This window comes from Pongo pygmaeus, chromosome 20 (genome assembly GCF_028885625.2).
Source record: "Pongo pygmaeus isolate AG05252 chromosome 20, NHGRI_mPonPyg2-v2.0_pri, whole genome shotgun sequence".
Classification (NCBI taxonomy): domain Eukaryota; kingdom Metazoa; phylum Chordata; class Mammalia; order Primates; family Hominidae; genus Pongo; species Pongo pygmaeus.
In genome coordinates, this window is record NC_072393.2 from 50922743 (window position 1) to 50948676 (window position 25934).

General features: G+C 50.3%; 1 protein-coding gene across 4 annotated transcripts in view; it reads left to right on the forward strand.

The window, feature by feature from the left end:
* Nucleotides 1-5520: 5520 nt before the first annotated feature.
* CLPTM1 (CLPTM1 regulator of GABA type A receptor forward trafficking) overlaps nucleotides 5521-25934 on the forward strand; it is a 38857-nt gene continuing 18443 nt past the window's right edge. For 2 of the 4 annotated variants that reach the window (XM_054463638.2, XM_054463641.2), the window contains exons 1-4: nucleotides 6261-6391; nucleotides 12865-12977; nucleotides 23970-24093; nucleotides 25313-25471. In XM_054463638.2, the coding sequence (XP_054319613.1) occupies nucleotides 6320-6391; nucleotides 12865-12977; nucleotides 23970-24093; nucleotides 25313-25471 (468 nt within the window). In that variant the 5' untranslated portion in view covers nucleotides 6261-6319. Of the gene's footprint in view, nucleotides 6011-6260; nucleotides 6392-12864; nucleotides 12978-23969; nucleotides 24094-25312; nucleotides 25472-25934 lie in introns of those variants that run through there. The other 2 variants (XM_054463640.2, XM_054463643.2) reach the window with 2 other exon arrangements.

A 25934-nucleotide genomic window follows, 5' to 3' on the forward strand; every position in this document is an offset into this window, starting at 1 on the left:
TGGATGGCACTGCTTTTCTGAGGACTCAGGGGCCAAGATGGAGGGGCTGACTCAGTCCAGCGAACATTTAATGAGCACCTACTGTATGTAGGGAGCCCTAACCCATGGGTCCATGGGAATAAAGCAGTGAATAGTAACAATAAATAATCGTAACAGTAATTAGAGACTACTCTTTATTGGAGTCCGGCTTTCTCTCTTTTTTTATTTTTTGAGACAGGGTTTCACTCTGTCACCCAGGCTGGACAGCACTGGTGCAATCTCGGCTCACTGCACCCTCTGCCTCCCAGGCTCCAGTGATTCTCTGTGCCTCAGCCTCTGGAGTAGCTGGGATTACGGGCATGTGCCACTGTGCACAGCTAATGTTTGTATTTTTAGTAGGGTTTTGCCATGTTGGCTAGGCTGGTCTCAAAACTTCTGACCTCAAGTGATCCACCCACCTCAGCCTCCCAAAGTACTGGGGTGACAGGCATGAGCCAACGCGCCAGGTCAAAATCCAGCTTTCTCATTTGTAAAATGACAAATCATAGACACAGCTAGTCCACAGTGGCCTCTGACAGTCTCCAGTTGTTAACGGTGGATGGTGTCCAGGTTTTTGGCGTCCTGAACAAAGAACTAGACAAAATGCACAAACAAAGCAAGGAAGAAATGAAGGGATTTATTGAAAACGAACATACACTAAACAGTGTGGGGCGCCCAAGCATATGGGTTCAAATGCCCTGTTACAGAATTTCGGGGAGTTTAAATTCCCCCTAGAGGATTCCCCTTCCACTGGTTACTTCTGGTACACCCTATGTAAATGGAGAGGGTGAAGAAAAGTTACAAAGTCATTTATGGCCTACCGGAGAGGATGTTTCCTGTTATAGCTGAAGTGAATTGGCCTTATGTTCCCTGCCTCCCTATTTTCCTGCCTTACAGTTGCTGGACTGACACATTTTTTATTTTATTTATTTTGTTTTGAGATAATGTCTTGCTCTGTCGCCCAGGCTGAAGTGCGGTGGTGAGATCTTGGCTTACTGTAGCCTTGACCTTTTGGGCTCAAGAGATCTTCCCATCTCAACCTCCCAAGTAGTTGGGACTAGGGATGCCCACTGCCACACCTGGCTAATTTTTTGTATTTTTAGTAGAGACGGGGTTTCGTCAAGTTGCCTAGGCTAGTCTCCAATTCCTGGGCTCAAGCGATCTGCCCATCTTGCCCTCCCAAAGTGTTGGGATTACGGGTGTGAACCACCGCACCAGGCCTGGGCTGACACTTCCAACGTGCCACTGCAATCAGTGTATAATGGTCCCGTGGCAGACGGGAGAATGGTGCCCAAGTCAGTACTTCTTGGCTGGGACCTACGAAGACAGACCTCTAGGGCCGGCGCGGTGGCTCACGCCTGTAATCCCAGCACTTTGGTTGGCTGAGGTGGGCAGATCATCTGAGGTCAGGAGTTCAAGACCAGCCTGGCCAACATGGTGAAACTTGTCTCTAATAAAAACACAAAAATTAGCCAGGGGTGGCCCGCGCCTGTAATCCCAGTTATCTGGAGGCTCAGGCAGGAGAAGTGCTTGTACCCTGGAGGCAGAGATAGCGCCACTGCACTCCAGCCTGGGCAGCAGAGTGAGACTCCGTCTCAAAAAAAAAAAAAAAAAAAGAAAAACTTATTAAAAAAAAAATTGCAAGCAAAAAGCACAGAAGGCAAAAGGTGCAAATAAGCAGAGGCTCCATGGTCTGAAGGAGGCCAGTGCTGGGACCATGAATGAAGGGGGCTGGGGGCCAAGATTCCTGTATCCTGAGGGAGTCCAGGGTGGTACTGCTCCCCAAGTCCCATGGGTGGGGCTATTGGTCTCTGGGGATCCACTGCTTGTATTTCTCCTAATCTGCTTGGCATTAACCTCCTGCCAGGCTTTCAACACCCTTGGGGCAGTTTTCCCAGGTCCTGAGGCTGGGCAGCTGAGTCCAGTAAAAAACAGGGGCCCTGGAGAGGGACTGTGGGCAATGCCCCCGAGTCCCCGGGGCCTGGGAAGAACAGAGGCTGCCAAGCGCAGCGGGTGGTGGGGAGGGGAAGACCCTGGAGTAACAATCCCTGCTCTGTCCACTTGGTTCCCACGGACTCTAGCCAAACCAAAGCACTGCCCGGACCAGTTCGGCTTCCAACCAATCCTGGTGCTGGCCTCAGACTCCTCCTTTCTTTCTCAGAACCCCATTCCCCTCAGGGCCCCCAGAGTCCAGGCCCCTAGATTCTTCTTCCCCTAGAACTCAGGAGTCTGGGACCCCCCAATCCCTTCTCCTCAGGACCAGAAACGTTGGATCCCCAGCCCCCTTTCTCCCTTAGAACCTGAAATCACAGCCCTTGATCAGTATTTTGCGCCCCCTAGTGGAGAGAAGCGTGGGTCTGTCCTGTGACTTACAGTAGGAATGGCAGAATTTTTTACTTATTATGATTTTTAATTTTTTTGGAGACAGGGTCTCACTCTGTCACCCAGGCTGGAATGCAGTAGTGTGATCACAGCTAATTGCAACCTCGAACGAACTCCTGGGCTCCGGCATCCCTCCCACCTCAGACTCGGAGTAGCTGGACCACAGGTGGATGCCACCACACCACCTAATTTTGTTAATTTTTAGTAGAGCTAGGATCTCGCTATGTCACCAAGGCTGGTCTTAAACTCCTAGGCTCAAGCGATTCTTCTGCCTCGGCCTCCCAGAATGCTAGGATTACAGGCATGAGCCACGAAGCCTGGACGGAATGGCAGAATTTATTTGGTCACTCAACAGAGCATAGGAAGGCTCTGCAGGGAACCTGGCTCCACAGGAGCCCTGTCCAAGGTCACACTTCTCATGAGAAGCTTAGACCTCGTCATGCTCCAACACATTGGCCCTTGCAGTGTTTGAGACTTGGAAAGCAGATTGCAGTAGTTTGTATTTACAGCTGAGAGCACAGTTGGGGTTGCAGTGAGGCTGGAGAAAGTTTCAAAGCCCCTCACTTGCCTGGGTTTTCCATGGTCCTCTGCCTAAATTTGTACAAGAAATTTTGTACTTTTTTTTTTTTTTTTTTGAGACAGAGTTTCCCTTTTGTTGCCCAGGCTGGAGTGCAATGGCATGATCTCGGCTCACCACAACCTCCGCTTCCCAGGTTCAAGCGATTCTCCTGCCTCGGCCTCCCGAATAGCTGGGATTACAGGCATGTGCCACCATGCCCAGCTAATTTTGTACTTTTAGTAGAGATGGGGGTTTCTCCATGTTGGTCAGGCTGGTCTTGAACTCCCGACCTCAGGTGATCCGCCAGCCTCGGCCTCCCAAAATTCTGGGATAACAATGTGAGCCACCACGCCCGGCCAATTTGGTACTTTTTAAAAGAGGCCAGGCCGGGCGTGGTGGCTCATGCCTGTAATCCCAGCACTTTGGGAGGCCGAGGCAGGCGGATCACAAGGTCAGGAGATCGAGACCATCCTGGCTAACACGGTGAAACCCCGTCTCTACTAAAAATACAAAAAATTAGCTGGGCGTGGTGGTGGGCGCCTGTAGTCCCAGCTACTTGGGAGGCTGAGACAGGAGAATGGCATGAACCCGGGAGGCGGAGCTTGCATTGAGCCGAGATCATGCCACTGCACACTCCAGCCTGGGTGACAGAGCAAGACTCCGTCTCAAAAAAAAAAAAAAAAAAAAAAAAGAAGCCCACAAAACACATAAGCTTCAGACCCCACAAAGTCTCTCCTCAATCCCTGTCTTAGTCTATTCACTTCATCCCTGGACTTAAAGACTGGGCCTACACATTCAAAGAATCGTTATTAACACCATTATTGTCTGTAACAGTGGGGATGAGGCACTAAGTTTTCTTTTTCTTTTCTTTCTTCTTTTTTGGAGGCGGAGTCTTGCTCTGTTGCCCAGGCCGGAATACAGTGGCATGATCTTGGCTCACTGCAACCTCTGCCTCCTGGGTTCAAGCAATTCTCCTGCCTCAGCCTCCCGAGTAGCTGGAGTTACAGGCGTCTGCCACCACGCCCGACTAATTTTTGTATTTTTAGTAGAGATGGGGTTTCACTATGTTGGCCAGGCTGGTCTCGAACTCCCGACCTCAGATGATCCGCCTGCCTCGGCCTCCCAGAGTGCTGGGATTACAGGCGTGAGCCACCGCACCTGGCTGGGGAATGAAGTTTTCTTTTCTTTCTTTCTTTCTTTTTTTTTTTTAGAGAGACGGAGTCTCGCTCTTTCGCCCAGGCCGGACTGCAGTGGCGCAATCTCGGCTCACTGCAAGCTCCGCCTCCCGGGTTCATGACATTCTCCTGCCTCAGCCTCCCGAGTAGCCGGGATTACAGGCACCCGCCACCGCGCCCGGCTAATTTTTTGTATAGACGGGGTTTCACCGTGTTAGCCAAGATGGTCTCTATCTCCTGACCTCGTGATCCGACTGCCGTGGCCTCCCAAAGTGCTGGGATTACAGGCGTGAGCCACTGCGCCCGGCCAGGAATGAAGTTTTCTAAGGTTCCTTCTTGCCCTGTGTTAGCCCTCAGAGAGGTAAGTCACTCACCTTCTGCACTTAGAGAGCTTCATCCCCAGGGCAATCATCTCCAGGGCAGTGCTGGAGATACAGCAGTGACCACAACAGTCTCGGATCAGCCTGCCCAGTTGAGGAGACACACCCATCCCTGACAGTGATGACACAAAGTGAGCAGGGGTGGGGTGGAGGAGCTGAGGGGGCAAGGGAGGATGGGAAAAGGCCTGAGAGAGAGCTTCCTAGAGCTAGAGCTACTATTACAGAGCTGAGACCTAGAGGAAAGTGGAGGAAACTGATAATAAAATGATAATTAAATATTTATAATATCCCAATGCAAAGCTTACTCTCTTTCCAGGTAATATATAAAGTTCATAATCACAGCGCCCCGAATATTGACCACTTAAACATGAGGCCCAGGGCCTGATGTTTTCCATTCGTGATCTAACTACGTCTTCCCAGTAACACAGCGGGGCAAAACGGGAAGACGAAGAACGAGTACGATTATATCCCTAGTTTATAAAAGGGGAGAAACTGAGGCTCAAACAGAGATGTCACTTGTCACCAGCCTGGCCAACACGGTGAAACTCCGTCTCTACTTACAAAAAAAAAAAAAAAAAAAAAAATTGTGAGGCTGAGTGAGGCAGGAGAATTGCTTGAATCCGGGAGGCAGAGGTTGCAGTGAGCCGAGATCGCGCCACTGCACTCCAGCCTGGGTGACAGAGCGAGACTCCGTCTCAAAAAAAAAAAAAAAAAAAAAAAATTAACCAGTAGTGGTAGCGTGCTCCTGTAATCCCAGCTACTCGGGAGGCCGAGGTTGCAGTGAGCCGAGATCGCGCCATTGCACTCCAGCCTGGGGTACAGAGTGAGGCTCCGTCTAAAAAAGAAAAAAAAAGAGAGACGTCACTTGTCCAGGATATCTTATCCGGTCAGTAGCACCACAAGGGTTAGAATCCTGGCCAGACCTCCACCCAATTTCACGGGAGAAGAGCTAACAGCCTCTGAGAGTCTTGTCCTCTCTGGGCCTCCGTAACACCCTCTCCAAACTAGGGGTCTCTCAGCATATGTCCGGGTTTACAGCTGTACGAAGACACACAGCTAATGAAAAATTGTGGAATTCTCAGAGCCTGTGAAGCCTAGTCCACGGATGCGAGGTTTGGACCACTAAGGGAACGCGCATGCGTGCTAGGCAGGGCTGTCCGAAGGCTTGGGGTTGTATCATAGAGTCTCATCGGAGGTGTGTTAGCCGTAAGACCCCTGGAATTGGAACTCTAAATACACAGAAAGGATATGAGCTCAGGAGACTTGGACGAAAGAGTTGTCTTAGGAAGAGGGGTCAGAAGACAAGGGTGCTGGGCAAAAGGCTTGTTCTTCGAATCCGAATACGGTGGCCAGAAAGGTTCCTCTGACGAAAGAGGGGCGTGGTTCGAAGCCGTACTGTGGCCGGTAAAGCTCAAGAAACATGGAACGAAAAGGACGCGAAGAATCGGCAGAGAGAAGTAGACAGGATGTCCCGAAAGGCTCATATAACCGAAAAGGCGGGTTAATGTGAAGGGGCGGAAGGGACAGAACTTGCGGGAGGAACATGCTGGCCGAGAAAGTCCTGGAGTTCGGAGCATACAGTGTTTTTATTAGGGGGAAACAAACGGGCTGCGGGAAAGAGGAATACGGTGGCCAGGTTGGTCCTTTCATAGCCGGAAGTGGCCTTCTTGAGAGGCGTGGCCGCGGCACTCTTGCCGGATACGGTGGCCCCGCGGGGCTAGGAAGCGTGAAATCTCGCGCGATTGCGCTGCGCCGCCGGGGACGGGGCGGGGCTGGCGGCGGGGGCGGGGACCCGGAGCGGGAAGATGGCGGCGGCGCAGGAGGCGGACGGGGCCCGCAGCGCCGTGGTGGCGGCCGGGGGAGGCAGCTCCGGTCAGGTACGGAGGCCGAGAGGGGACTGAGGGGGTTCTTCCCCAGCCGGGGGGCCTCCCACGGGGCGTGTCCTACCTCTTGTCGCGGAATCCCGTGCACTGGGGGCTCCTTGCCCAGAGGGACCTTGAATACCCGGCCCAGGCAGGGCCGGACCGCCCGAGAGGCCGGTGCCGTGAACGGGGCCCTGTTGCGGGTCGGGTCCCCTGCACGCTCCAGCCGGGCGGCCACCAGGCTCATCGCTCGAGCCGGGGAGACAGTGGCTCAGAGGGGCGCAGGCTTGTACCTTGGCGCGCTGGGTTCTCAACTCCGCGATTCCAGGCTCTGAGGCCGTTCCTAGAGTGGTCTGGCGTTCAGGTCTCGTTGTAGTGCTTGAGGTGTGCGCAGTGATTGATTGGGAATTTTCTAGCTGTGGGGAAGTCAGGATTAGCAGAGCACGGCCGACAGACCCACTTTACAGACGAGAATCCAAGGAACAGTGAGACTAAGGCGCTTCCAGAAGGTCATCCCGGTTAGGTTTGTAACTTTATGTAGAAGTTACAAGACATTGCTGACACAGAGACTGGTATGGATGTGCTTTTAACGTAAAATAGTCCTATGGGTATGACTTCTGACCCACTGCTGTCTTAACACACTGCAGAGCATACCATTTCAGGCAGCTACCGTTCAGGCATTTGGGGAATAGATGGAGACATCAAGGTGTTGTCGACCCACCCACTGGGATGTCACTGACATGTGGGAGGCAGCTCAGGGGAAAGGAGTGCGGGTTGAGAGGGGAGAATGAAGCTGACTCTCTCTATGACCTTGGGCAAGTTCCTTTCCCTCTTTAGGCCTTTATTTCTCCCGTGTTAAATGCAGAGGTTGGACAGGAGGGCCAGCCATATCCCTGCTGTCAGGGGACGAGGAGACTGACATGTAAACAAACAGTTATAATCCTGAATGATTAGGTGGTGACAAAAGTCCGTGTCAGGGACTGGGGGAGCCCAGAGAAAGAGCAAGTGGTATCACTTGGGGAGGACACCTGGATGAAATTTGCGTGATAGAGCCCACTATATCTGCTCTGAATCTTTTCAGCCTTCTCAACCAGGGCCTGGCCTCAGGGACAGCTCGGAAATGTTTGTTGAGTTAGTGCTAGAATGAAGGCCCAGTTCCTGTCTTCAAGGGTTTCCCAGTCTTGCTGAAAGGAGGTCGTTTCCCCTCTGGGTTTCTGTTGATTATTGGGTTGGTGGTGGCTTGAGAGACCAGGGCCCATGTTGTTCTGATTGCCCTGAGCTTCCAGATGGCACTCTGATCTTCTCTTGTACCAACTCTGCTTAAAAACAATCAAGACTTACCCCGTTGCCTTTAGGACAAAGTACAAATTCTTTAATAAATCACAGCCTTGCACGATCCGACTCTTTTCTTCAGACTGGACTAGGATTTCTCGAGCTCGGCACTATCAACATTTTGAATTGGATAATGATTTGTTTGGGGGGCTGCCCTGTGCATTTTAGGATGTTTAGCAGCATCCCTGGCCTCTACACACTAGATGTCAGTAGCATCCACGCCCCTCCCCAGTTGTGACAACCATATATGTCTCCAGACATTGCCAAATATTCCAAGAGCGGGGGGGGCAAAGTCATCCCTGCGTGAGAACCACCGCGCTAAAGGAGATCCGCTGTTCTGAACCTGTTTTATTTCTAAACCTCTTTTTTTGTCTCTCAGTCTCTTTCCTCATAGTCTATGCACAGGTCTCTCCCCTCTTTAGCTAGTTGATGTGTATTAGTCCTACAGATTTCAGATGTCCCCTCCTGCAGAAAGCCCTCTTTGACTGTCTGGGCTCCCCTGTCCCAGCCCTGCCCTACTGGGTTTCACTGTCTGGGAACTGGGAACCCCAGGAGGGCAGTCAGGACTGCCTTGATCACCACTGCTTCCTTAGCACCACTCAGCTCAGGGCCAGGCACAGAGGAGGTGCTCAGTGTTTGCGGAATGGGCGGATCTTGAAACAGAGGCTGGGCCGAGGTGGAATTCCCTGATGTCCATGGTGGATCCAGGTAATCAATGAAGACATGCCGCAAAACCTAGCTTCCTCCTGCTCTTGCCTAGCCCTGGTGGTCTCAGCTACTTCTTGGACCCTTTAGCAGATGTTGCTGTGGATTGTGTGTGTGCATGGACTTGCAGATCCAAGAGCAGGAACTGTATCTTAGTCACTGATGTGTCCACAGCCACTGCCGCCCTTCTCCCATGCCCAGGGCCTAGTGCACAGCGGGCAGACCCTCGGCCCTAGCCAGCCTGCTCCTATAGCCAGGAACTCAGACACAGAACCCACAGCTTTGCCATTCATTCCTTCAGTGAATGCGAATTGAGTCTACTACATGCTAGGCCTTGTGCTGATGCTGGAGATAACAGCTGTGAACAAAATAGGTGCTGCCCTCTTGAAGGCCCTTACCCTTATGTTCTAGTTGGAGCTGAATTTATAGGGGAAGCACAGACAGGGACACACAGTGAACAAGATAAATAAGAAAAACAGCAGTTCAGATGGCTCTGCGTACCATGGACAGAAATAAAGCTGGGATGGGGATAGGAAGTGAGCGGTGGGTAGAAGAGTTGCAGTTAAATAGGGTAGTCTAGGAAGGCCTCTCTGAGGAGGTGACGCTTGAACAAAGACCCAAAGGAAGTGAGAGAGGGAGTCCCAAAGATACACGAGGGAAAAGCTTTTCGGGCAAAGGAACAGCCAGTGCGAAGGTCCTGAAGTGGGAGGTGCCTGGTGTGATGAAGGAAGGGCGACGAGGCTGGAGCGGGTGAGGGGAGAGGGGTGGCTGGGGACAGATGCAGATTATGCCAAGCTTTGAAGGCCATGGGGAGGGCTTGGCCTTTACTCTGAGGGAAACAGGAGCTGAAAAGAGTGACTCTTTTTTTTTTTTTTTTTTTTTTTTTTCTGAGACGGAGTCTCGCTTTCTCACCACAATCTTGGCTCACTGCAACCTCCGTCTCCTGGGTTCAGGCAATTCTCCTACCTCAGCCTCTCAAGTAACTGGGATTATAAGCACCTGCCACCACACCCAGCTAATTTTTGTATTTTTAGTAGAGACAGGGTTTCACCAGGTTGGCCAGGGTGGTCTTGAACTCCTGACCTCAGGTGATCTGCCCACCTCAGCCTCCCAAAGTGCTGGGATTTCAGGCGTGAGCCACCACTCCCAGCCTTGTAGTGTAATTTAGATGGTATAACGTTCACCTGTTGTCAGGATAGAGTTCATTGGCTCGTGGTCCATTTATGCCGCTGTGTGGTGCAGCCATCACCACAGTCTGGTCTGAGAAAGCTTCTGTCCCCTCAAAAAGTTCCCTTTTGCAGTCTCTGCTGCTCCCAGCCCTAGGCAGCCACAGAGGTGCTATCTCTGTAATTTTCTAAAAATTTCTTAAACAAGGATATAAACAACATCCAGTCTTTTGTGTCCAGCTTCTTTGATTGGGCGTAATGGGTTTGAGGTTCATGTTGTTACATAGATCTGCAGTTGTTCCTTTTTATTTTATTTTTTACAACCTAGGATCAGGGAAATTTGGCCTTTGGGGAAATCCTAAAGTACATGCTCTCAGTTGTTCATTTTCACTGCTGAGTAGTAGTCTGCAGACGTGACACAGTTTATTCTTTCAGTCCTTGAAGGATATTTGGGTTGTTTGTAGTTTTTGTCTATTGCCAATAATGCTGCTATGAACATTCATGTACAAGCTTTTCTGTGGCTGTATTTTGTTTCTTTTTTTTTTTTTCTAAGTAAGAGAGACAGGGTCTCCCTGTGTTGCCCAGGCTGGTCTCAAACTCCTGGGCTCAAGGGATCCTCCTGCCTTGGCCTCCCAAAGTGGTAGGATTATAGGATTATAGGCATGAGCCACCACACCCGGCCACTGTTTGTTCTTGAGACAGAGTCATGCTCTGTCGCCTAGGCTGGAGTGCAGTGGTGTGATCCTGGTTCACTGTAGCCTCATTCTCCAAGGCTCAATTGATCCTCCCGTCTCAGCCTCCTGAGTAGCTGGGACCACAGGCATGTACTACCACACCGGCTAATTTTTGTATTTTTTATAGAGATGAGGTCTTGCTGTGTTGCCCAGGCTGGTCTTGAACTCCTGGGCACAAGCAGTCTTCCTGCCTTGGCCTCCTGAAGTTCTGGGATTATAGGTGTGAGCTGCTGCGCCCAGTCTGGCTGCATGTTTTCTGCCTCCTGGGTAGCCATTCAGGATGGGTTTGCTGGATTGTGTAGTAGGTGCACATATGACTTGTTCAATAACTGCCATATTTTCCGAAGTAGCTGTACTTTTACCTTCCCCCCAGCAGTGTACGAGGGTTCCTGTTTTTCCACATCCCCGCCAGCACTTGTGATTGTCTGTCTTTCTGCTGATAGCCATCCTAATAGGTGTGAAGTGACATCTCATTGTGGTTTTAACTTGCCTTTCCGTGGGAAGGTTCCCAGCCAGATTGCCCATCACTAACGGGTAAGAGAAGAGACCTGGGAGTCAGCCAGATGTAGCTTCAAATCCTGGCGTGGCATCAAGTGTCCTTTCCTGACCGCGAATCAACTGAGACCCATTGAAACCCATACATGGGCCCCTAAATTTCCCAATAGCTAGGCTGGCCTTGAGGAGGGGGCCTTGTGCCTGTCAGATTTCGCTTCCCCAGCCGACCCCCGCCCCATAGATCTCCTCATCAAAATGTGGCTTCCTCTGTCTCAGCCCAAGGGTCTCACCTAGACGACCCAGACATCAAAGGGAGTTCCTCAGGGAGGCCTCTCTGACCACCCACTCCAAAGTGGATCCCTGTTCCCAACTCAGTTGCTGTCATTTCCCCCTGCTTGTTTTCCGTGTACCATTTTTAATTATCCTGTTTACCGTTCTAATGTATTTCCTTCTAGATCCCCAGCTCTGGGCAAGCAGGGCCCAAATTTCTGTCTAAAATGTTCCAGTATTTTCACAACCTGGTCCACAGGTCAGAGAGGTGAAGTGATGTGCCCCAGGTGTCACAGCCAAGAATGGTGGGACCAGGACTATAGCTTAGGTCCGTTTGACCCTGGAGCCCCTCCAATGGTGTCTTGTGCTTTGGGAGATTACAGGAAAGAGCTCTTGCTGGTGAAGGGGACAGGAGGTGACAAGTGACACATTTAACATGTGTAGCCCCTCTAACCATGCTCCTGGGACATTTGCTATCTGGTGGGTAAGGTGAATGGAGAAAACATTGCAGAGGAACAGACTAGGAGCTGTGGAGGGGAGGGCCAGACACTGGAGCCTCAGAGGGAAGTGGGTTTGGGTGACCTGAGCATCCAGGATGAGCCCTTCAGGCAGCAGTGGCTACACAGGTGTTTATCACACCCCTGCTCTGTGCCGCTGGTGCTCTTGAGCTAACCATGACCATGACAGCCCTGGTCCTGCCTCTTGAAGGCTGATGGCTGAGAGGACAGCTGGGAGGAGGGGTGAATGAGAACAGGACTGGGGAGCTAGCAGGGTGCATGAAGCGTGAGCAGAACATCCCCTTCCAAACCCAGCATTCAGAGAGTCTCTGATTGTGACCTTCTGTGTCTGAGTGAAGAGCCCTCCTCTGGGAAGCCGTGCCTGGCTCCCTTGCCTGCCCCCTTCCCTTCTGTCATTCTGCTTCTGCGGTCCTTCCTGAGTGACCAGACAAGTGGCTTCACCTCTCTGAGCCTCCTTTCTCTCAGCAGCCGGATGGAGCTGGTCATAGTTTTGGCCTCAGGATTAGTGTGCTGTGTGCCGTCACAGACATGTCTTGTGGCCGTGGCTTATGGTAGCGGCTGATAGTCTGGTTGTGTTTCTCTGTGTCTGTCCCACCGGCCGGACCAGGGGCCCTTGGAGGGCAGGGTTGGGCACAGAGGGGGCCTCAGGAATGGTTTGCCCAGGGGAAGGCTCTTTCAGCTAAGTCCCAGCCTTGAAGAATCTGGCATCTGCCATAAGACTGCTTCTGTTGTTGTCCCCAGTAGCCACCTTGTATCCTGGCTCCAGCTGTAGGGAACAGTGGACAGTCATCAGAATCAGACTGTGCCTCTAATCTTCTGTTTCTGCACCTGCTGCTTCTCTCACTTCCTCCTTTGTGCCACCAACTTGCTATGTTTTAGGTCTCAGCTCCAATGCCCCCTTCTCCAGGAAGTTGCCCCGAACCCTAGGCTGGACCAAGTGCCTCTCAGGGCTCCTGCATTCCAGCCCCGTTCTGGACTGTCACTGTCTAGAGATGAATCTGTCTCCCCCACCGGGCTGTTGAACCCCAGGAGGACAGCAAAAGACTCTCTAGGTCACCGCTGTCTCTAGGTCACAGAGGTGCTCTGCGAGTGTTTTCCTCCTAAAAGAAGAGGACCGCACCTTCCCAGGTGTTTTCACTGATTCATTCTCCAGTTATTGATAAGCACCCACTCTTTGCCCAGCCTGTGCCTGGCCTTCGTGCGTGATGGTGTCTAAGACAGCCCCCGTGTCCATTCTCCCCCCTTACCCTGGCCTCTGTCCCCCACAGGTGACCAGCAATGGCAGCATCGGGAGGGACCTGCCAGCGGAGACCCAGCCTCAGAACCCACCGGCCCAGCCGGCGCCCAATGCCTGGCAGGTCATCAAAGGTGTGCTGTTTAGGTGAGCAGACGGGACTTGGGTTTGTTCACCGAAAACTTTCAAATAAAAATAAGGAAGAAAGGAAAAATCAGCTGATCAGCTGAGGGTGGTGATCATTACTGTATGGTAGAGATGCTTTTTTTTTTTTTTTTTATGATGGAATGTTTTCTAAACCTTTTTTTTACTGTGGTAAAACATACTGAAGTAGGGAGTCTCCCTGAACCTGTTCTGGTTTTGGGAGGGCTACCTGATTTGTAAAAAAATAAAAACACAAAAAATACTGAAGTAGTTTGCTAGGGCCCTTGTAACAAGTAATATAGACGGAGTAGCTTAAACAACTGAAATATGGAAATTCATTGTCTTAGAATTCTGAAGGCTGGAAGTCCAGGATCCAGCTGTGGGCAGGGGCAGTTTCTTTTGTGGCTTCTCTCCTGGGCTTGCAGAAGGCCGTCTTCTCCCTGTGTCTTCATGTGGTCTTTCCTCTGTGTGTGTCTGTGTCCTAAGCTCCTCTTATGGGGACATTAGTCATACTGGCTTAGTACCCACCATAATGACCTCACTGAACCCTACTTTTTTACAGACCCTATCTGGGCCGGGCACAGTGACTCACCCTCATAATCCCAGCATTTTGGGAGGCCAGGTTGGAAGGATCGCTTGAGCCCAGGAGTTTGAGACCAGCCTAGGCAACCCTGTCTCTACTAAAAATAAAAAAATCTGGCTGGGCACGGTGGCTCACACCTATAATCCCAGCACTTTGGGAGGCCGAGGCGGGTGGATCATGAGGTCAAGAGATCAAGACCATCCTGGCCAACATAGTGACATCCCATCTCTACTAAAAATACAAAAACTCCGGAGGCTGAGGCAGGAGAATGGCGTGAACCCGGGAGGCGGAGCTTGCAGAGAGCTGAGATCGCGCCACTGCACTCCAGCCTGGGCAACAGAAAAAGACTCCGTCTCAAAAAAAATAAAAAATACAAAAAAAAACACAAAAATTAGCTGGGCATGGTGGCACGTGCCTGTAGTCCCAGCTACTCAGGAGGCTGAGGGCAGGAGAATCATTTGAATCCGGGAGGCAGAGGTTGCGGTGAGCTGAGATCGTGCCACTGCATTCCAGCCTGGGGACAGAGTGAGACTCCATCTCAAAAAAAAAAAAAGGCCAGGTATGGTGACACGTACCTGTAGTCTCAGCTACTCAAGAGGCTGAGGTAGGAGGATCACTTGAGCCTTGGAAATTTTTTTATTTTAATTTTATTTTTATTTTTTGAGACAGAGTCTCACTCTGTCGCCCAGGCTGGAGTGCAGTGGCACAATCTCGGCTCACTGCAAGCTCCGCCTCCCGGGTTCACGCCATTCTCCTGCCTCAGCCTCCCGAGTAGCTGGGACTACAGGCGCCCGCCACCACACCTGGCTAATTTTTTGTATTTTCAGTAGAGACGGGGTTTCACCGTGTTAGCCAGGATGGTCTCTATCTCCTGACCTCATGATGCGCCCACCTTGGCCTCCCAAAGTGCTGGGATTACAGGTGTGAGCCACCACACCCAGCCTATTTTTATTTTTGTAATGGAGTCTCACTCTGTTTCTCAGGCTGGAGCGCAGTGGTGCGATCTTGGCTCACTGCAACCTCCGCCTCCTGGGTTCAAGCGATTCTCCTGCCTCAGCCTCCTGAGCAGCTGGGATTAAGGTATGTGACACCATGCCCAGCTAATTTTGTATTTTTAGTAGAGATGGGGTTTCTCCATGTTGGTCAGGCTGGTCTCGAACTCCCAACCTCAGGCAATCTGCCCGCCTTGGCCTCCCAAAATGTCGGGATTACAGGCGTGAGCCACTGCACCCAGCGCCTGGCTAATTTTTGTATTTTTTTTTTTTTTTTTAGTAGAGATGGGGTTTCACTATGTTGACTAGGCTGGTCTCGAACTCCTGACCTCATGATCCACCCGCCTCAGCCTCCCAAAGTGCTGGGATTGCAGGCGTGAGCCACTGCGCCCTGCCTGACCCTCAGAAGTTGAAGCTGCAGTGAGCCGAGATCACACTACTGTACTCCAGTCTGGGCAACAGAGTGAGACCTTATTGCAAAAAAAAGTTGGGGGGACCCTGTCTCTAAATCTAGTCGCGGTGGTGCTGAAGGTTAAGACTTTAACATATGAATTTTGGGAGACGTGATTCAGCCCACATCTGCACATAACATCAAATTTACCATTTTAACCTATGTTTTCATTTTAACTTTTTTTTTTTTTTTTTTTTTTTTTTTTGAGACAGTGTCTCACTTTGTCACCCAGGCTGGAGTGCAGTAGCGCAATCTCGGCTCACTGCAGTCTCTGCCTCCTGGGTTCAAGCGATTCGCCTGCCTCAGCCACCCGAGTAGCTGGGACTACAGGCACCTGCCACCACACCTGGCTAATTTTTGTATTTTTAGTAGAGATGGGGTTTTGTCGTGTTGGCCAGGCTGGTCTAACTCCTGACCTCAGGTGATCCACCCGCCTCAGCCTCCTAAAGTCCTGGGATTATAGGCGTGAGCCACCACGCTTCGCCCATTTTAACCATTTTTAAGTATGTAGTCCTGTGGCATTAAGTACATCTCCACTGTTGTGCCCCTATCACCATTATCCATCCCGAGAATTTCCTCTTCCCAAACCGAAATTCCACACCCATCAGACACAAGCTCCCTATTTCTTCCTCCTTGCAGCACCTGGTAGCCACCTTTCTATTTCCTGTCTCTTTTTCACTACTCTAGTTAGCTCCTGTATGTGGAATCAGACAGCATTTCTCCTTCTGTGACTGCCTGGTGGTGACTCTTTTACCTGTGGGTTCACATGCTATTCCTGGGCAGTGGGACCCCAGGGCCTGTTTTTTCAAAGCCCAGCTTCTGTTTGAGGCCCTGGGGAGATGCTGGGTGGTAGCGGGGGAATATGCTTGGCACTGGGTTCTATCCTTCCTGCCTAGACCTGGTGACAGTCACCTTCTTTGCTCTGAGCCTTTGTTTACTCCTCTGCAAAATAGATATTCCTTTTATTTTATTTTTTCTTTTTGGAGATGTATTTTAGCAAAATAAGAGACCACACCATGCAATTAGCAATCAGCTCCCCTACTTATGAGATAGAAGGAATTGCACAGCAGAGATGTTTACAACAATCATCCCGCCAGGTGCGGTGTCTCACACCTGTAATCCCAGCACTTTGGGAGACCGAGGCAGGTGGATCATGAGGTCAAGAGATTGAGACCATCCTGGCCAACATGGTGAAACCCCATCTCTACTAAAAATACAAAAATTAGCTGGGTGTGGTGGCGCACGCCTGTAGTCGCAGCTACTCGGGAGGCTGAGGCAGGAGAATCACTTGAACCTGGGAGGTGGAGGTTGCAGTGAGCCAAGATCGTGCCACTGCACTCAAGCCTGGCGACAGAGCAAGACTCAGTCTCAAAAAAAAATAAAATAAGAATAAAACAATCATGGCTGGGCACGGTGGTTCACGCCTGTAATCCCAGCACTTTGGGAGGCCGAGGTGGGCGGATCACGAGGTCAGGAGATCGAGACCATCCTGGCTAACACGGTGAAACCCCGTCTCTACTGAAACTGAAAATACAAAAAAATTAGCCAGGTGTGGTGGCAGGCGCCTGTAGTCCCAGCTACTTGGGAGGCTGAGGCAAGAGAATGGTGTGAACCCGGGAGGTGGAGCTTACAGTGAGCCCAGGTTGTGCCACTGCACTCCAGCCTGGGCGACAGAGCGAGACTCCGTCTCAAAAAATAAAACAAAAATAAAAAAATAAAACAATCATTCCCTTGGCTAGGATTCACGTGGCCATGGCCAGCTGCACAGGAGGCTGGGAAATGTGGTCTTTAATCTGGGAAACCGAGCACCCTGCTGGAAAGCAGGGCTCCTATTACTGAGGAAAAAGAGGAGAGTGGTTATGGGGGGCAGCTACTTGTCTCTTCCATAAAATCTTATTACTGGTTTTCCTTAACTTATAAATTATGAGTGTTTATTTTACAAAATTAAGTAGTTCAAACAGTAGAGAAGAGTGAAAAGAAAAAGCTAATGAAAAAGTGTAATGTGGGCCAGGCGCGGTGGCTCACGCCTGTAATCCCAGCACTTTGGGAGGCTGAGGTGGGTGGATCACGAGGTTAGGAGATCGAGACCATTCTGGCTAACATGGTAAAACCGTGTCTCTACTAAAAATATAAAAAATTAGCCGGGCATGGTGGCGGGCGCCTATAGTCCCATCTACTCCGGAGGCTGAGGCAGGAGAATGGCATGAACCTGGGAGGCGGAGCTTGCAGTGAGCCGAGATCTCGCCACTGCACTCCAGCCTGGGTGACAGAGCGAGACACAGTCTCAGAAATAAAAAAAAAAAGTGTAATGTGTTGGTGGCCATCCCATAGGCACACACTTTTGTAGTTGGCCCTAAATGGGATTATATATAGATGCTCACAGACAGAGTTGTTTAAAATAGAGAAAAGTTAGGAGGCGGGGGCCAGGTAGTGTCAGATAGCGTGTAAGAGCACAGCCCTGCTGACATCTCAGTTCTGCCACCTCTGAGCTCTGTGGCCTGGTCAGGTTATCACCCTTCTTGAGCCTCATTTTCCACCTCACAGACAGGAATCTTGGCAATTAGCTCAGGGTGCATCAGAAGGATTCCAAGAGAATTCATGTCAACTGAGGGGTGCAGGAGCTGGCACACACTCAGACAGTGTTGGCCATGATTCCTTTTGTTGTTCAACGTGAAAAAAAAAAAGCCTGAGCAACACAGTAAGACCCCCATCTCTCTTTTTTTTGGGAGACGGAATCTCGCTCTGTCGCCCAGGCTGTAGTGCAGTGGCGTGATCTCGGCTCACTGCAAGCCCCGCCTCTAGGGTTCACGCCATTCTCCTGCCTCAGCCTCCCGAGTAGCTGGGACTACAGGTGCCCGCCACAGTGCCCGGCTAATTTTTTGTATTTTTAGTAGAGACGAGGTTTCACCGTGTTAGCCAGGATGGTCTCGATCTCCTGACCTCGCTATCCACGTACCTCGGGCTCCCAAAGTGCTGGGATTACAGGCGTGAGCCACCGCACCTATCCCGACCCCATCTCTGTAAAAAACTAAAAAATTAGCTGGGTGTGATGGCGCACACCTGTAGTCCCAGCAATTATTAGGGAGGCCAAAGAGGGAGGATCACTTGAGCCCAGGAGGTCAAGGCTGCAATGGGCCATGATGATACTACTGCACTCCAGCCTGGGCAACAGAGTGAGACTGTGTCTCAAACAAACAAAAACCTTAGGAAATATATAGTGAAACAGCGCAAAAAAAAGTTCATGAGGCCGGGTGCAGTGGCTCACGCCTGTAATCCCAGCACTTTGGGAGGCCAAGGTGGGTGGATCACCTGAGGTCGGGAGTTCCAGACCAGCCTGACCAACATGGAGAAACCCATCTCTGCTAAAAATACAAAATTAGCCGGGCGTGGTGGCTCATGCCTGTAATCCCAGCTACTCAGGAGGCTGAGGCAGGAGAATCGCTTGAACCCGGGAGGCAGAGGTTGCAGTGAGCCGAGATCATGCCATTTTACTCCAGCCTGGGCAACAAGAGCGAAACTCTGTCTCAGAAAAAAAAAAAAAAAAAAACAACTCATGATCCCTGATGTAGTCACTGATCACATTCTAGACTACAGCAGAACCGCTTGCCTGGTGTCCTCCAAGAGTGTCACACAGGACACTGAGAAACTGTGCAGGAAAGAAACCTCCCCTCTCTGTTAAGTTGCAAAACTGACGTGTGCCTCAAAAATTCCTGCCATGTGCCCTACGCTTCTCAGTCATGTGCCCCTGTCCCTTATTGTCTCCACTTCACCTCCCCTCCCCATGGCCACGTAAAGACTTCAGATTTTCTTATATATCACCTTCTTTTTTTTCATGCTGCAAGCAGCTCTGCATGAAAATTATTTTTATCTTTCCCTTCATTTTTACATAAGAGGTAGCCTGTTTTACACACTGTTCTGCTCCTTGATTTTTTTCATTAACAATATATCTTCGAAATCTTTCCACGTCAGTGCATAGGGAGCTTCCTTCAGAGAGACATTTTTAATACAAGTCACACTGTAGGCTAATTTCCTTTCTTAGAACTAGGCAGCATCAAACATCAGTTCGGGTGGGTGCTCGGCGACCATCTTGGCTGCAGTTCTTAAAATGGGATCCAGGGTTTGTTTTCAGGGGCCCATGAACTCCTTGTAGCTTGAAGCTGATTATGTGGGAATAGCCTTTCTAGATAGCGGGTGGCGTCTGTGTTTTTGAGCACATGTGGTTACCTGGAGTGGGAGGTGGAGCAGAAACTGGGTATATAAAGGAATGGGGTGGGAGGGAGAGTTTTGATTATACGTCTTTTCATATATTTAAAAATGTTCTGAACCTGTGACTGTAGAATACCTATTTGGGTGGGAGAAAGGATTTAATGTCTGTTTTCTTTGCTTACTCAAGTACATCAGGAAGCATTAGAAAGGTCCAGTCTTCTGCAGGCCTGGGTGCATGGATGAGGAGCTATGGCCATGAGCCCTCTGAGAGGGTCCACAGAACTGTGGGCATGTGGATACACACAGATATTCTTCAGGGGACTGGGGATCTGGAATCCAAAAAGGCCTGGCCTTGTTTTATACATGGGGACCTAGAAGCCCAGAGGGGTTAGGACCCCCACAGGCCACACACTAAGCCAGGGGCAGAGCTGCCTGGGGGCATCACTGCTCCTACACTCTCTCCTGGTGTGTTTACTTAAATGAGAGCCTCTGCTGGAGGCATCGGTATCCCCAGAGATTGCCAGGTCCAGACCTTCCCCAGACGTGCATATCAGGGACTTCATGGGGAGGTAGCAATGGTTCAGCTGGACCGTGGCCCCTGAGACCCTGGACCCCAGGGCCTTGTGGCTTCTACAGGCAGAGGCAAGTTCCTGTGCCTGATCAGGGCTCAGCAGGGAGGCACCCCACCCACACTAGAATTCACTCATAGTGTTTTTCCGCTCCAAAGTTTTTTGTATGCCTTTTTCCTGTGATTAAAATAACAGTAATAGCTAACACTTCTCAGTCACTTATTGGGTATGCACCAGGCTCCATTCTGAGGTGTGTGTGTGTGTTTCAGATGTATGTACACACTATATAAACATATATATAATTCAATGTGTTTAATGCTTATAAACTACCCTATGAGAGTAAGCACTGTTATTATCCCCGTTTCAACCATTGAAGGTGACCACTGAGGTCACAGTAAGTAGCAGAGCTGGGCTTCAGATGAAGATACTGTAGTTTAGAGGCTGGACTCGCAACCTCTTCTGCTATGTGGTTATCATACCTGTAATTAATAAGTACTTGAATCATTTAATCACATGGCTGCATGCAGCTGAGAAACGTCCATTAACACAGTACAGGTTCATTTCTCTCTGATATACCAGTCTGGATGGAGGCAGACTAGGATTCTGCAGTCTTCAGTGACCCAGACTCCTTGCTGTTTGTTCTACCATTGCTAGGTTTTTCCCTTTATCCTCATAGCCCAAGACAGCTGCTGAAGATCCAGCCATCACATCCACACTCCAGGCAACAGGAGAGAAGAATAAATCAAGAAGGAATATTTCTTCTCTTTAAGGACACTTTTTTTTTTTTTTGAGATGGAGTCTTACTCTCACCCAGACTGGAGTCCAATGGCGTGATCTTGGCTCACTGCGAACTCCGCCTCCCAGGTTCAAACAATTCTTTTGCCTCCACCTCCCGAGTAGCTGGGATTACAGGCACCCGCCACCACACCCGGCTAATTTTTGTATTTTTAGTAGAGATGGGGTTTCACCATGTTGGCCAGGCTGGTCTCGAACTCCTGACCTCAAGTGTTGGCTTCCCAAAGTGCTGGGATTATAGGTGTAAGCCACCACGCCCAGCCTTGTTTTGGTTTTGGTATCTGTTGTTGCTGCTGATGCTCGCTCATAATGTCATTTCCTTTTGTGCCTGGCTTATCTCTATCTGTGTCCTAGTCATTATACTTGAAAAGTTATTTATAGGAATTTCAGGGCTAGGATGAGCATATTTTCCTACAGAGAGGATTGCCTTTGCTTCTGCCTGGGAACATTACCAAGTCCTAGGTTTCCTTGCACCAGGTTCAGGGCTTGAGCTGCCCTGCGTGACTCCTTATCCCACGAGTGGCCTTGCATACTTGGCCCTGCATACCTGGTGTGCAACTCCTGGGAATGGGTAGTCCACCTGGTTCCCTCCTCCTTAGGTGTGGAGCCTTACACCTTGCGGGGTCTTAGTTTCCTGTAGGGTAGGTCTCTGGTTACCTCATATGTTGTATGTGCCCTGGGCTAGCATTTCTTTTTTTTTTTTTTTTTTTTTTTTTTTGAGACAGGGTCTCACTCTGTCACCCAGGCTGGAGTGCAGTGGCATGATCGTGGTTCACTGCAGCCTCGACCTCCTGGGCTCAGGTGATTCTCCCACCTCAGCCTCCTGAGTAGCTGGGACTATAGGCATGGTGCGTTCTGCCATGCCTGGCTAATTTTTGTATTTTTTGTAGAAACTGTGTGTTGCCCAGGCTGGTCTTAAACTCCTGGGCTCAAGCAATCCACCTACCTCAGCCTCCCAGTGTGCTGGGGTTACAGGTGTGAGCCACCGCACCCAGCCTAGGCCAGCATTTTTGTCACCCACCAAAACACCTAGCAGATGTCCTCAGACACATGAAGAAGCTTATAGGGCTCCTTTACTTCTTCTTTTTTTTTTTTTTTTTCCCTAGACCTGCAAATCCAAGATCCTTTACTTCTTTTTTTTTTTTTTTTTTTTTGAGATGGACTTTTTGCTCTTGTTGCCCAGGCTGGAGTGCAATGGCGCCATCTCGGTTCACTGCAACCTCCTTCTCCTGGGTTCAAGCAATTCTCCTGCCCCAACCTCCCGAATAGCTGGGATTACAGGCGCCTGCCACCACTCCTGGCTCATTTTTGTATTTTTAGTAGAGTCGGGGTTTCACCATGTTGGCCAGGCTGGTCTTGAACTCCTGACCTCAGGTGATCCACCTACCTCGGCTTCCCAAAGTGCTGGGATTACAGGCATGAGCCACCGCGCCCGGCTGATCCTTTACTACTTTAGGATTCCCACTTTCCCTTCAGTTTTTGCCCAAAAGGTTTGGTAACCTACAGTCATGTCCATTCTTTAGAGCTGTCTATTTGTATATATTCATATGTAAACTTGATAAAAATTATATGCATGAGAACAAATATGAGAATATGTGAGCAGCATATATTCTCATTCTATCAATATGTATAATTACCAATATAAAATATATTGATATTTTCCTAGTGTATTAATTTTATCAAGCTTTTCCAATTTTTTCCAATGAGAGGGTTGGTCTGAATAATTAAGCCCACTGTTACTAAAATTGGAACTAACGTATCACTTACTATCTGCTTCTCCAAAAATTCTGCTGAAGTTCAGAAATGTTGCTCTTTCTACGCTTCTGTGCCTTCGGTTCTTTTCCTTTTCTTTTTTAAAAAATTTAATTAATTGATTGATTAATTTTTTTGAGACAAGCTCTCTATCTCCCAGGCTGGAGTGCAGTGGCGCAATCACGTCTCACTGCAGCCTTGACCTCCAGGGCTCAAGTGACTCTCTCACCTCAGTCCCCCAAGTAGCTGGGACTACAGGCATGGGCCACCATGCCCAGCTAGTTTTTATATTTTTTGTAGAGACGGGATTTCATCATGTTGCCCAGGCTGGTCTCGAACTTTTGAGCTCAAGCAATCCGCCTGCCTCAGCTTCCCAAAGTGCTGGGATTACAAGCATGAGCTGCTACACCTGACCCAATTATACTTTTTTTTTTTTTTTTTTGAGATGGAGTCTCACTCTGTTGCAAGGCTGGAGTGCAGTGGCGCAATGTCGGCTCACTGCAACCTCCACCTCCCAGGTTCAAGTGATTCTCCTGCCTCAGCCTCCCGAGTAGATGGGACTAGAGGCGCGCACCACCAGACCCAGTTAATTTTTGTATTTTTAGTAGAGACAGGGTTTCACCATGTTGGCCATGATGATCTCGATCTCTTGACCTCGTGATTTGCCCACTTCGGCCTCCCAAAGTTACAGGCATGAGCCACTGTGCCTGGCCTCTATACTTTTTAAGTTATTTTAAAATGTGTAATTAAATTACTATTGACTAGAGTTGCCGTGTTTTGCTACCAAATACTAGATCTCATTCATTCTTTTTTTTTTTTTTTGAGATGGAGTCTCGCTCTGTCGCCCAGGCTGGAGTGCAGTGGCGCGATCTTGGCTCACTGCAACCTCCGCCTCCCAGGTTCACACCATTCTCCTGCCTCAGCCTCCGGAGTAGCTGGGACTGCAGGCGCCCGCCACCATGCCCAGCTAATTTTTTTGTATTTTTTAGTAGAGATGGGGTTTCACCGTGTTAGCCAGGATGGTCTCAATCTCCTGACCTCGTGATCTGCCCGCCTCGGCCTCCCAAAGTGCTGGGATTACAGGCATGAGCCACCACGCCCGGCCTCGTTCATTCTGTTTTTTTGTAGCCATTAACCATCCCCGGTTCTGTGCTTTTGAAGCGCTAGGATTCCAGATTCTTTCTTTTAAAAATTTTATGTTTATTATTTTTTCTTTATTTCTTTTTTCTTTTAATTCACCTATCTGCACACTGAAGGGGTTCCAGATTCTTAGTCTCCTCTCGGGGGATCCCAGGGGGCTGGATGGCAGGTTTCCCAGTCTGAGGTTTCAAGAGTCAGCCCCTGCAGCCCTGTGGTCACCAGGAGCTCCTGGAGGATTTAGAGTCAAGGGTCTGCATGCAGACCAGGGCAGTGCCAGCTACCCTCACACACTGGCAAACAGTGGCATCTGGGCTCCCTCCCCAGATGTGGTCTTTAGGGACATCTTATCTCCTTGCCAGCCCTGTGACTACCTTCTCAGGGCCTCCCTGACTTGGTCACTAGCCCCAGGTCAGGCGCCAGCATGTGCTAAGTCAGAAGGAAGTCACGCGGGTCCATGGCAGAGAGCCAAAGCTTGGGGACTCACCACCTTGCTGCTTCTCTCCTCAGGATCTTCATCATCTGGGCCATCAGCAGCTGGTTCCGCCGAGGGCCGGCCCCTCAGGACCAGACGGGCCCCGGAGGAGCCCCACGCGTCGCCAGCCGCAACCTGTTCCCCAAAGACACTTTAATGGTAACTGCCGGTGGTAGGGCAGACTTGGCAGGTGATGGGGTGTGGAGGGGTGGAATGTGGAGGAGTGATGTCAGCAGTCGGGACAGACCAGGTCCTTGCTCACTGGCAGGTCTAGGAAAACAGGTCCAGGGTTGAGGAACTCCAGGCCCATCCCCAGCACGTGAGACCTCTGTCACCTGGGTCCATCCCCAGCACATGAAACCTGTGTCACCCAAAAGAAAAAGCAAATTCATTTGGTTAAAATAGGTTAAATCAGGGTCTTTGGATGTTATATTTCAAAAGTATGTTCAGCCTTTCAGGGTTGCAGAGGGAGATGTGCAAGGGAGAGAGTGTGAGAGGTGGGGAGGGCAGGGACCAGCAGAGGCTGGCGGGAGGTGGGCCGGGAAGGAGAGGAGACCTGCATTTCCACAGTGGGCTTGGGCATGGGCAGGGCAGGGCTTCAGGAGCCTCCAGAGCAAAAGCATTTAGACCTGTCAGTCTAGGCTTTTCTGAGCAAACATGGGGGCTTGAGAAAGGAGGAAGTTCTTGTTGGGTCACAGTGGTTTTTTTTTTTTTTTTTTTTTTTTGAGATGGAGTCTCACTCTGTCACCCAGGCTAGAGTGCAGTGGCATAATCTTAGCTCACTGCAACCTCCGCCTCCTGGGCTCCAGTGATCCTCCTGCCTCAGCCTCACGAGTAGCTGGGATTACAGGCATGTGCCACCACGTCCAGCTAATTTTTTGTATTTTTAGTAGAGATGGGGTTTCACCTTTTTGGCCAGGCTGGTCTCGAACTCCTGACCTCAAGTGGTCTACCCACCTTGGCCTCCCAACGTGCTGGGATCACAGGCATGAGCCACCGTGCCCGGTGGCTCACAGTGCTTTTGTAGCTCTGGACTGCTTTGTCCACTGCAGAGCTCTGACCAGGAAGGCCCAGCAGCCACGAGGGCAGGAGATCATTCAAGGAGCTCCTGCCCCTTCCTACCCTTAAATTCTAATTGGCAGGCTGGCCAGTCTCCAAGTGTTCTTTGTTCATTGACTTCACAGGCTCAGACCAGGACAAACATGGTGGTATGAGAAAAGAGAAAATATGTCCTCTCTGCTGCTCTTCCTCTCTCCTCTCCCCTGCCCTCCATAATTACTGTTCCTCTGAGTGTGCTGACCACTGCCATAGCTCTTTAGCCAGCCTGCAGAGGCTCTGAAGAGCAGGTCTGAGCTCTGTTCCCTTCCCGTCCCAACAGAACCTGCATGTGTACATCTCAGAGCACGAGCACTTTACAGACTTCAACGCCACGTCGGCACTCTTCTGGGAACAGCATGATCTTGTGTATGGCGACTGGACTAGCGGCGAGAACTCAGACGGCTGCTACGAGCACTTTGCTGAGCTTGACATCCCACAGGTGGGGGCAGCTCCTAGTTTCTGGCCCCATGGCTGCTTGACTGGCACTGAAGGACCTTTCCTCCAGTCCGCTCCTTGCTGAGAGCACGTGGAGTTCGGGCTCCAGGCTTGGCCCTTCCCTGGGCTCACATGGTCTGTGACCACAGGCCAGTCCCTGAGGTCTCTGGGCTTCACTTTCCCCTACCTGAAAAGGGTAGATAGGGGTGGAATTGGCCTGGGACCCTCCCAGCTACCTCTAAGGTTGTGCAGTCCTCGACTTTAAACCGGTGAAAGGTTAGTAATTATCCTTGGGGATGTTTGCCTATCACCAGTTTATCAGGCAGCCCCATTTCAAAATAATATTAGTTAATGTTGATTGAGCTAAGTGCAGGGTACTAAGCTAGGCTGACTCATGGAAACTTCCCGGCAACCCTGTGAAGCAGGAACTGTTATTATTCTCATTTAACATATGAGGAAACTGAGAC